The sequence below is a fragment of the Platichthys flesus genome, chromosome 15, assembly GCF_949316205.1.
Source record: "Platichthys flesus chromosome 15, fPlaFle2.1, whole genome shotgun sequence".
Lineage (NCBI taxonomy): Eukaryota > Metazoa > Chordata > Actinopteri > Pleuronectiformes > Pleuronectidae > Platichthys > Platichthys flesus.
In genome coordinates this window covers 1129662-1141944 of record NC_084959.1, presented here as the reverse complement: position 1 = coordinate 1141944, position 12283 = coordinate 1129662, and the positions used below count along the sequence as shown (strand labels likewise).

The 12283-nt window shown below is 46.8% G+C and overlaps 1 protein-coding gene across 2 annotated transcripts in view; it reads right to left on the bottom strand.

Annotated features, from left to right (window-relative positions):
• wwc1 (WW and C2 domain containing 1) overlaps positions 1-12283 on the bottom strand; it is a 28892-nt gene that overhangs the window by 10646 nt on the left and 5963 nt on the right. For both annotated transcript variants that reach the window (XM_062405638.1, XM_062405639.1), the window contains exons 2-10: positions 8870-8979; positions 8556-8759; positions 8118-8194; positions 7635-7714; positions 4342-4471; positions 2642-2788; positions 2422-2492; positions 2098-2343; positions 348-437 (exon numbers count right to left, since the gene is read on the bottom strand). In XM_062405638.1, coding sequence (XP_062261622.1) covers positions 348-437; positions 2098-2343; positions 2422-2492; positions 2642-2788; positions 4342-4471; positions 7635-7714; positions 8118-8194; positions 8556-8759; positions 8870-8979 — 1155 coding nt within the window. The remainder of the gene's footprint in view (positions 1-347; positions 438-2097; positions 2344-2421; positions 2493-2641; positions 2789-4341; positions 4472-7634; positions 7715-8117; positions 8195-8555; positions 8760-8869; positions 8980-12283) is intronic.

Sequence of the window (12283 nt, the reverse complement as noted above, 5' to 3'; positions counted from 1 at the left end):
TGAAATGAGATTCACTGAGGGACGGAAACAGTCGACGAGAACAAAACACGTTTCATGTTTAACAAATGTTTGGTCGTTCAAGGTTCAAAGCTCTTTACAGAATCTGTTTTCCCACAGAATGAAGTCAAACCTCTGAGGGTGTGTGACTGAGGTCTGTTCAATTAAAGAGGTGATGAACGTTCTGGGTTCTTCCCCAGATGAACAGGAACATGTGGGGAACATTCAGAGGTTCAGAGCAGCAGGAGGTCCTGGAAACTCGTCTGCACTTCACTTTAAAGAGGTGAAGTGATTCAACAGCTATTAGAATGACCACATAGCTTCAACAAAGAGGAATCCTAAGAGCAGACCTTTTCAGCTGAGTGTGAAGTGACGCCGCCAGTCGAACCATCTCCTCCAGCTCCCGGACCAGTTTGTTTCTCTTGCAGTGAAGTCGCAGCCTGAAACCACACAGAGAGTTAAAAAACGTTTACCGTCACTCAGCTGTTCAGGAAGATTCAGAGAAAAACACTTCATCTCTGTGAACGCCGGCGGTGAGAGCAGCCGAGAGGTCGACCACGAACGTGACACGGCAGCCGCCGCCGCCGCGGTGCGTTCAGGTGTCACCGGTTAGTTGGAGCTTTGTTCAGAGGAAACCGGTCCATTAACAGCTGATAATATGATTTGAGAGGCAACAAAGGGGAGATCAGGTCACTGAGTGCAAGTGAGTGTTTGTTAGTGTGTGTGTGTGTGTGTGTGTGTGTGTGTGTGTGTGTGTGTGTGTGTGTGTGTGTGTGTGTGTGTGTGTGTGTGTGTGTGTGTGTGTGTGTGTGTGTGTGTGTGTATTTCCTCTGTTAAGCTCGTGCACGCTTCTCAGCCCCGAGACAAAGACGTGATGAAACTGAAATCTGCTCAAAGTTTCTACAACCTGTCGAGTGCTGAAGGTTTTTCATTCTGTGACATTTCATCATTTGATTAGATCTGGATTATTTTGCTTGATGGTTTAACAGATTCACCAACGAGTCCAGTTCCAACTCACTCATGTTGAGCAGAATACAAATATATTTAATTATATTCAGTTCATCTTTCAGTCAAATAGAAACAACTTCATTTGATCCTGTTTGTTTTTCCTCTTAATCAGCTTTTTATATCAATTGTTGACATGAAGCAATGAATATTACATTCTGCCAAATATGAATAAATCACGTTTATGAGAACGACTAAAACTTTTACATCTGATTTTACCCCAAAAATCTGTGACTCTCTCAAAGGCTCATAAAACCTAATTATCTAACCACATGTTTAGGAATGTGTGTGTGTGTGTGTGTGTGTGTGTGTGTGTGTGTTTTGTTAGTTTAGTTGCATGAAGGACATTCTCCACGTTCGTCAGTCTCATCATGACCTTGCACTATTCACAGCGGAGCCTCTGATTGGTCAGAACTCCTGAAAGCATCTGAGTGGGTGTGAAGAGAGAATTAAAAGTCTCGAGGTTAGTGAACAGGACGTTTTCAGTGTGGGCACATATTTCTGGTGTCAGCGGGAGAACGCTGGACTACAGGGCCTCCCTTCATGACCTGGACCGAGGCGTGTCGGGTTTCAGGATCAGGAGACGGGACAAAGAGCAACTGAGCTCAGGTGAAGGCTGACCTGAACTCAGAACAACCAGGGTCCTGTTAGAGGAGGAGGAGGAGGAGGAGGGGGAGGGGGAGGAGGAGGAGGAGGAGGAGGAGGAGGAGGAAGAGGAGGAGGAGGGGGAGGAGGAGGAGGAGGAGGAGGGGGGAGGTGTGCTGGTTCTGGTTTGATGACTTTTAGGGAAGGAGAAAGGAGGATGAACGATTTAGGAGAGTAGAGAACATTTGATCATTTTTTTTATGAAAATGACTATTTAAATCAATAAAGCAGCTAAACAGAGGCAGGTCTTCAGTTCATTTAGCAGGAGTTGACTTTATGTTCAGCTGGATATTAACTCATCAGCTGAGGCTCTGATTTCTATCAACAGCAGAGGTTGTGACTCTCGGGCCGATCGTGGATGTGACTTGGAGCTTGAGACTGAAATGAAGACCTGGACTGAGAACCAGACGGGGACAGTCTACATGAATCTGTGGCCCAGCCGCCCCTCACCTCTCGGTCAGAGCCTTGCTCTGGTTGTCTCTGGCGGCCTGCAGGTCTCTCTCCAGGCGTTTCTTCTCGGACTCCAGCTTCTCGGCGTCGTTGGGCTGCAGCCGCTGACGGGGCCTGACGTACTGCAGCTCCTTCAGCAGCTCCTCCTTCTCGTTGATGAGGATGAGCCGGTCTCGCTCGGGGTCCAGCAGCCCCGGCCAGGCCTCGCTGTCCAGTTTGGCGATCTGCACCTCGATGGTGGCGATCCTGTGTGAGACGAGGAGAAGGATGGTGAGCGTGAAGGCCGGAGACACACACACTCCTCACTGTCAAAGTGACCACTACCTTCTCTTGGCCTCCTCGTACTTCAGACTCAGGCGAACCTTCTCGGCCAGTTTGTTGCTGCTGCTGAGGAACTAAAACAAACAACATGGGGTAAATGTTAAAATCAATTCACTGACAGAGGAAACGAGTTCGATGAATCTGAATAAACAGGGAAGATGTACAATGCAATAAATGAAAAGCTTTGAGTTGAGTCTGGTTCTTTCTGACGCTCCTCACTCACCTCTGCAGGGATGTCGGTCTGAGAGCCGGCGTCCGAGTAGAGCCGCGGGATGGACAGCTCGGAGTTGGCGAGCGAGGGACTGCTGCCCCACAGATCGGGCTGCGACCCAGAGTCCAGCTGGAAACCGTCCTTCAGCACCGCCAGTTTCTGTAGGAACACAAAGAAGAAGAGACGCAGTGGAAGTGAGTTGATGTGCTGAGACACCACAGACACCACAGAAACAACAGACACAACAGAAACCACAGACACCACAGACACCAGTCGATCAATCTGAGCTCACTGGGAGCTGCTCAGGTCAAAGATCCAACTGAACTGAACTAAAACTTTTCAGGTTCTGAACAGAAATCAGAACTGAATCTGTCCAATAAGAGACGAAAAGGAGAATTTGTGTATGTGACATATACACACACTGACATTATAAATGCACACAAACATGAAGACACACACTGAGCTGTCAGCTGCACATGGTACGGGGGGGCGAGTGCAGGGAGCAGATTATGTTTTATTGAAAACATTCTCCTTCCACTGACACAAGTAGAATCTGCAGGTTTGGATTTACTGTAAATGAGGGAGTGGATTTATGACTGGTGTGTAATATAATTAGAATATGAATGAATATATCTGGTATTTAAATGCTTCACATTAGCTGTTTAATATGTCGAGCAGATGCAGAAGATAAAACTTTGATTATTTTCTCATAAATAACCAGAAACAATAAACATATGTTTGTCAGTTGATGCATCAGAAGCAAACATGTTCATGTTTCATGTCTCAGCAGAGAGAAGTTCATCGTCCACCTGCCGCCACGTCCCATCATGCATCTTTAATAACCTGTGCAGCCGTGGAGGACGAGTTCACCGAGGAACACAGACACACACAGACACACACAGTAACACACAGACACACACAGTCGAGGACAGAGCAAGAGGAGGAGAGAGAACTAGGTGAAAAACAGATTAGATTGATAATATTTAGTATTTGTTTCCTCCTGGTTTTTGTGTGCATCTTTATCTCAGTGTGTTTTTCACAGATACACAGATTCTCCTTTTCCTCCAGAATGAAACCGATGAGTTTCTGGATCCTGCAGCTTTGTTGAAGAGCTCATTTCACTAAAGAACCTTAAACCTGTTTGTTTCAGAGGCTGTAACAAATCTAACAGGTTGAAAAGAGCCCTGCTGTGCATCGTGTGTTCTGCTGATGTTTTCAAGGATCCTGCTCCGGCCACATGATTCTTGCATTCAGGACAACTCCTCACTGCTCCACCCCCCCCCCCCCCCCCCCCCACCCCAGGCTGTCATCAGAAGCGACTGAGGTGTGACAGTGAAGCTCCACCTGCCTCCTGCAGCCTCGTCTCCATCACTACATCTGCTTCAGAGCGTCGGGCTCGTTTTCCTCTCGGCAGTAAAACGTAAAGTGTTTTAACCGGAGAACAGATTCTCCTGAGAGTCGTCTGTCGCTTGTTTATACTCCTTCTCCTCCTCCTCCTCATAAAGCCTCTATTTTATTCCCTCCTTCACGAAGAGGAGTCACTGCTTCTCTCTGCTCTTTACTGTCGGATGCTGCAGAGTCAGCAGATCGTTTATCGTCCTGCGGGTTTCTGCTCTTTTCACCCGATTAATAAAACTGAAGAGGAAACGAGTGCAGGACGAGAAGCTCCACACGAACCTGCAGGCCACCTCCTCTCTGTACTCTGACTGTACCTGCATGAGCTCCTGTTTCTCCTTCTCCCCGGAGCTGATGGCGTCTCGGATGGAGCGGACCTCGCTCAGGATGGCCTGCGCCTCCTGCAGCTTGAAGCCGTACGGGAAGCTCGATACCTTCTGGTCGATCCTGGAGGAACGGGGGGGGGGGGGGGGGGGGGAACAACAGCATCTCATCAAAATGTTTAAATCACATGACGGTGCAGTGTAAATGAGACTGTGTTTACACAGGGAACTGGTTCAGTGTCAGTTGGTGATAAACAAAACACACAAACTCTGTAACAGCAGCATTATGCTAATGAAGTCAACGATCACACATCATCTCTCCTCAGGAACAGACTGAAAACTTTCTGAGTCACTGTTCGTCACAGACTGAAAACTGTCGAGCAGCAGGAAGGGTTACTCATTTATTTTATACATAAATATTTGAATGAGGACGACTGAATCATACGGTTATCTGTATTGAAACAGTGTCTGAGGTTTGAACTTTATGGGACTCAACAGAAAAGCTGCACGTTTCATTCCTGTTTGCAGATGCAAATATTAAATGATCTCAACTAATTTGACAATAAATTACTAATCGATAAGAAAATCAAACACTCAATTGATTAAAGTAAAATAATCACAAAAATGATTTACTGAAAATATATGTAAACATCAAGTTGGAGCATCTACTCGAAAAGTTGGCAAAAATTTGGAACAATATTTTAGACGTAATATAACATGACGAACAAAAATAAATGTTAGAACAACATTAAGATACAGGTAGTGTTGATTATCTGAGGAGCACATGAATGCATCATGAATCAGGAAGAAGAAAATAATGTTATTTTCAGTCTTGTTCTTGTAACATTTCTATAAAGAGGATTTGATAGAATCGTTGCTCAGGTGATTCAGTGTAAAAGGAGTAAAGTGTAAAACACAGGTTGGACTTTGTGTTGCTGCCTCCGGGTGAACATGAACAGTCGAGAACACAATCAGGTGTTTGTTCAGTAACTTCAAGGTAAAGATCAGATCCTGGGACGACCCGGCAGCAGCCACTGAGTCAACTCTGTCATGGACAAGTCATGCATGCATCTGAATAACAGGTCCTGCCACATTCTTCAGAGAGGGAAGAGGGGGAGGGACGGAAAGAGAGGAAACAAGGGAGAGAGAGAATGAGGAAGCGAGCGAGCGAGGGAGGGAGGGACTTGTCGGTATCAGACGAAGGAGCGATCGTCTCCGAGACTCAAACCTGAACCTCGTTATTAATGTTTTAATAAATGAAATGATAATGATCTACAACAATCAGAGAAACACTGAACACATCAGAGAATCTGATCAACGCCTGTCGGGAGAATGAAAGTGGAATTAAACATTTAACACGGTTTGTTTTGAATGAGAGAAAAGTGAATTCATTGCAGATTCAGTGTTTATGTTTTATCTTGAGAAGCAGCAGCAGATTCTCCTGCTTCAGAAAACTACAACAACTCAGTGACTGGATCTGGAGATGCACGGAGACCTTTGACCTCTGGGTTGCTCACGTGTCATATGAATGTACCGAGCACACGGCCAGAAGTATGTGGACGCTGCTTCATACAGTGTATCTGGGTCTGCTCTTAATGGTTTGAACTGGAGAAGAACCAGTACAGATGTTTGGGCTGATTTGCACCAATCAAGCTGCATTGTGGGAAGTGTAGAATACACAGGTAGAGCCTGAGAGATTTATTGAAGAGCTGAAATAGATCTTTCCCAGTATTTACATTTGATCTGAAAATGTCTATTTAACAGATTACACAATGCAAGAAGGATTTATGTTTAGTCCCCAACAAATGCACCTTTCCTCCTGTTTGAAAACAGTTTATTGATCAAAAGGGTTTGAAGACAACATCTAAGAAATTAATTACTTTTTTTAATATATATATTTGCCGATATTTCAGTATCAGGGATTGTTCTACTCTCTGATATCGACATCGGGCCCCGTCAGTCGTTCTCTGGTCTGAACAACAGAAACCAGACCGAGCCGCACACTGTTCCTGTTCCGTGGATCAGAAAACATCTCACTCCTCTGCTCCGGTATTTTGTGAAGTCTTATCAGGAGCCGTGTGCACAGCCACATTCCAGCCGGGGCCGATTCGTGTTTCTGCAAACAGTGATTGGCTTTCGTTCGGCATCTGGTGACTGTAACAGGAGAGGAAAGTCGCAGAGGAATGTGGTCCAACCGCTCTGCCTCAGCTACTCTTTAATCCTCCTGACACCCTGGCTGGGCTGAGCGAGGGAGGACAAACACACCGGACATTCCTGCTCGACTCTGCGTCGGCCCATCGGCCCGTCGACACGACTCCAAAACCAGAATCAGCACCGGCCTCCTCCTGAGGCTCGGAGCGGCCTCCGGTCAGCTGAGCTGCAGAGGCCCTGGAGGTCAGGTGGACTGGGTGTTTCCTCTCACATCCACATTCCTGAGCTGCTGCGTTTATGGAGGTGTTAGTGTTTAATGATCTAATGGAATGTGTGATAATGCTCCGGCAATAACTGAGGCGATAAGCGGCGGTTTACTGCTCGCTCACATCCACGAGTGACGTAAGTCCTGAGCTGCGTTCATCAGGAGCCGCAGCAGAGGAGGTCTGAACTCCTTCATCTCCCCAGTACAGCTATTCCCACGATGCCTCAGTGATCCTGTCACAGGCGACTGATTAGGAAGAATGAAGATAAGAGGCAGGCAGAGATTCCTACAAACATGTGTCATGCTGGGGACTCGAGCTGAAAAATGAATCATTCACTCTCCTGCGGATGTGAGGTCTGTGTGGACACCGTGACCGAGGCTCAGTTGTGAAATCCCAACACCACGTACAGTGAGGCCCGGCTCACGCTCCTGTTCTATCACCTGCTGCCAGGTCCATCACATTTAACCAGTTTAAGGATTCGTGTTCATTTAGAATATTCTTGGCTTGTTGCTTTGACAATTAATAAGCTAATTCTATGAATCTATGACAGAAGCCTTCCTGAGGAGGCTGATGAATTTCTCTCAGTCCTGCTCCTCACAGCTTCTCAGCAGGAAACTTCAGTGGAAGGTGTTTGTGAATCTAAAGTCTGGGGGAAGGTCACACTAACGTTTGTTATTCAAGTCAGACTCTGAAAATCAGGAGAGCCGGCCGTCGACCTCAGCGTGAGGACGGACGCTCGGAGTTACAACTACATCTGTTCACTCGCCCTTGAGCAGAAGCTGAAGGTGGAGGAACCTGCACCTGCGATCCACAGACAGCCATAGGATTGTGTGTGTGTGTGTGTGTCTGTTTGTGTGTGTGTGTACTTACCCTCTGAGGGTCTCGAAGCCTTGTTCTTTGAACTGCAGCTCCTGCTTCATACAGGCCAGGTCCCGCTTCAGCTTGTTCACCTGGGACACGACGAAGAGGAGGGAGACTGTCAGGACGTGGAACCATTTAAAGAGGAAGGCTGGTGATGTTTTTATTATTAATAAACCTCGTGAAAGAAATTGTGTGAGGCGAATAACAATCTTCTTGCTGGTTAAATCCTACGTTTGCTAAAGTTGCATCTTGTAATTCGTCTGAAAGGAGAAAGTATTAAAATGAGGAATCTGAGTTTGTCTCAGTTTCACAGAACTGTCTCACCTTGTTTGTTTAGTTCAACTTTTTAAAGACTGAATGATCAATTAACAGCCAAAATACAGATCAATCAGTGAGCTACAAAAACCGATCTTCAGGCCTGAGATCAGACAGTTACTGTGCGTTTAACAGATCTGGGATCAGCCAACAGGAGGCACACGAGGAGGCTCTTACCCGACTTTTAGAGGTGGCGATTTCTGCTTTCAGGATATCGGGGTCGTACTTGCTGGAAGACGATGATCTTGAATTCACTGCAGAGGAAAGATGAAGAAAACAAATGTTATAAAAGCACATTGGTTATAAGTTCTCTCCTCTGGATGCAGCTGTTCCAGAAGCATCATGGATGAAGAGATGGTTTCACTTCCTCAAAGGTCAAAGTCAGTTTGTGTTGATTTAAAAAACATCTTGAGGGGAAATCTTGATCTCACTTCTAAAAAGCTGCAGCTCTATTATGAATATGCATAAATGAACTGTATCTTTGCGTGGAGTGGATTCAAGAGTGTGTTACTGAAACCTGTGCTTTTATTAACTTGTATGTGTGTTTGACCTCATGGATTCACTTTGCTCATGTAGCTGTCAGAGGTGGAGCTGCCTCCCTCGCCCGGTACTCACAGCTGGTCTGCGACGTGGTCTTGTCCCTCCAGGCGTCGTTCAGCTGCCGGTACTCCTGCTGCGCCAGCCGCAGCCTCTGCTCCTTCACCTGGTAGATCTCCTTCTGGGCGCTGAGGGCGTCCCGGGCCACGGCCAGGTAGTCCCGCAGCATGGCCTCCTGCTCCCGCTGCCACTGGGCCCGCGGGTCCTCCAGCTGGGTCTTCTCTGGAAGGGCGGGAGGGGGAGAGGAGGATGAGTGGAGGATGAAGAAGAAGAAGAGGAGGAAGAGGGGGTGTTTCTGCTGTTGTTTGGATTTCGTAAAGACGTGAACTCACTGGTGTTGTGGTCGACATAGTAAGCTCCGACTTGGGGGTCGAACGCCTCCTCCCAGCCGATCGGCAGCTCATCCCCAATACAGTCGGCAAACGTCAGAGGCTTCGTCTGCCTGAAGAAACAGAACCAGGGACAGATCCAGAATCAGATTCCTCTTCACCGTGATTGACAGCTGAATCATCAAAGTATGTGACTAGGTGGTTAAAACAGCTCATGATCACGATGTGGACGATTTAATAAGGAAGGTCAGGAGAGAAAAACCTGCGTCCAATCACATGAGAGAAAACCATGAATTAACAACTCCATATATTAAGTTTGAAAGGTTAAAGAAACATTCAATAATCCTGTAGCTATAACACAAAACTTGATATTATAGATGTTATAATACAGTTATTGTAGATGTTATAATACAGAACTTTTCTTATCGTGAAGCCAAACATGAAACCACACTCAGAAACAAGTTAGTGAATTGAGTAAAAGATGGATTTATACAGATTGTTGTCTGAGAGCTGTCTCAGGAGGAGGAGGAGGAGGGGTGTGTGTGTGTGTGTGTGTGTGTGTGTGTGTGTGTGTGTCGGCTGGGGGTGGGTTGTCTGGTGTTTCAGTGAGTCCTCTGTTCACCGCGGAGGAGGGGGGGTCTCTCTTGTCGGTCACAATAGGAGGAAACCGACCCGAGGCATTCCACAGGCAGCACAGACACATCGCCTGGAGGTTTCTGGGGCAACCCTCGACCTCACAGCGGCTGCAGCTCAGATCAACCACCTTCACATTCTGAAGCAGCCCAGTTCAACCAGACCTGAGGCCAGTGTCAGCCAGGCACATACGTTTCTATTTTATGTTTGCAGATATCAAAACTGTTGTTTAATTGAATAAACAAGGCAGAAATGATCAGTTTTCTTGATAACGACTTGATTTGATGCTGCTTTGAGACATGAACTGAACCACAGACGTGTTCCTGACGTGTTCCTCTCATGTTCCTCAGATGTTCTCCAGGTTCTGTGTGTGAGAACAAATGTGTGAGTCAGTGTCTCTGGACATGTTCTGGATCTTCTCCTGCAGCCTCCTGGTGAAATGTCTGTAAAACGCTGATCTTCCCTCAGCAGAGTTTCTACGTCATGTCCGGCCTCCTGCTGCTCTACAGGCTCCGCCCCTGCTGCTCTACAGGCTCCGCCCCTCGCCTGGATGTTCCCCACATGTTCCTGTTGTTGCTTCACAAACACTAACTACACAACATGTTATCAGTTCATGTCTGAAAACAGCTTCAGGCCCATATATCCGTATCGTTCTGGGTTCCAGTCGTTAGCACCTGTAGCATCAAGCTCCCTGCTCTCAGAGTGCCGGGGCCCCGTCGGCCATCGCGGGCCCTTGAGCTCTGAGGCTGTGACGCTCAAGTGGCCATTGAGCGACTGACGGTGAAATGGAGGCCGGGCCGCTGCTGCCAACTGGTCCTTCGCTGGGAGGGAAACCAGTGAGTTGAGGTCAGAGACTCCCCTCGTCCCGGCGATTAGAGGACAGGATTTAGCGGCCGAGAGGAGAGAGAGGAGTCAAATAATGGGATGCGGACACCCGGCCGGCCAGCCAACCAGCCGGCCCTTTCTTTCTCTGGGATCAGCGTTTGGCAGAAAGCTCCCCGTCCTCCAGAGCTAAATTTAGAGCCGAGCGGAGGGGATCTTCTCTGGGCCCCTTTCATTATTCATCAGCTGAAAAAGGAGCTCGGCAGCGAGTGGCTGCTCAGTGTTTGTGCCTCTGCAGCCGCGAAACACCGGAGGCAGCAGAGGAGAGTCTCACTGCTCCTCCTCTGCTGCTCCTCCTCTGCTGCTCCTCCTCTGCTGCTCCTCCTCTGCTGCTCCTCCTCTGCTGCTCCTCTGCTCCTCCTCTGCTCCTCCTCTGCTCCTCCTCTGCTCCTCCTCTGCTCCTCCTCTGCTCCGCCTCTGCTGCTCGATGTCTCAGGAGGGAATCAACGGTTCATCGTGTGAAAACCTCCTCGACCTCTTTGAATCAGACGGATGAACCGCTCTGGATTTATCTGTAAATCTACGAGTTCTAAACATGACTCATCAAATATGATGATCCTTGTGTGAGAATTGAATTTGTGATTTACTATGTTGTCATTCATTATCAGCCGGGGGGGTTTAAATTAAAAATGTTAATTAACTTGAGCAAAGTTCTGAACATTTCAGAACGAACTAAAATGACAGAAACCATCTTTGAGAAGCATTTGTTTATTAACGTCTGATTCTATTCTTTAGTTTGGTGCATGTCCCATCTGATAACATGGAGGAGGAGCCTCATCTCTTCCAAACCCTTTATCTTCTCTTTAATGTATTTCTTTGATTTTACAAATCATCATCATGTTTAGAAGTAAAGTGATTAAAATAATTAACTTCACACAGAATCGTCACCTGATTAAATGATTATCATCAATCTATTGTAAACGTGTCAGTGATGCTGGTTTAATCTCTAGTTTCTCTAAAGAAAGAAATGATCAAATCCCTCCTGGCTGCTGGTTGGTATGTTCTGTGTTCCAGTCCAGAGGTTTAATGTCACATGATGCTCTGCGTGGTTTTTAAGAAGCTTATCTAAAACTCTGCCAGGGAAAAAAACACTGAATTCTTCTGATGTTTTGGCATCAAAGTGGTCGAAAACTGATTTGTGGGATATTAATTCTGGTTTTCACGTCAGCCTTTTGAAACCCCCCCCCCCACCGGACATGAGCCGAAAAAAACAGAGTGCGAAAACACACACAGACTCACACAGTCACATGCACACACTGACTCATGCACTCCTCCGCAGGTTCTACACACAGAGGTAAACAGCTCCTGCTCTAATGCAAACTGACAAAGTGTGCGGCAGAGAGCAAACACACACAGGGAGTCGAGCTGCATCGCTGAGTGTTGAGTCAGACACACACTCGCTCAGAGCAGCACAGACATTCCTCCGCTGGAGTAACGAGGGTTCAGACAGTGAACAGCCGCTCGAAGTCCAACAGCAGAACGATCACGTGCTCCAGTAATAATCAATAAACCTAAAAAGAAGAATATTAATCTGACTAAACTACAGCAGAGGTTGGCCTTGTGCGTCTTTGTCATGGTGACGGTGTGTAGTGTGACAGAGAACATTCCTTTCACCTGATGAGTCAACGCGTCGCTGAGGGCGGAGCGACGATATCACTCTGAGGAATTCACCAGAGGCCGGATTTCTTTCTCTGGAGACAGAGCGTCACTCTGCAGGAACGCTCCATAGAGCAGAGGATGAATTAGATAAAAGAAATGGTTCTCCGGTCTCTACGTTTGCATTTCTTCTCTTCAATCAAATGTTGTCCGTCAATAAACCATAATGAGTAAAGAACTGAGATTGTGTCATAAATTGATGTTTTCTCATCAGATTCTTCTAAATAAACATAAAACATATTGAGC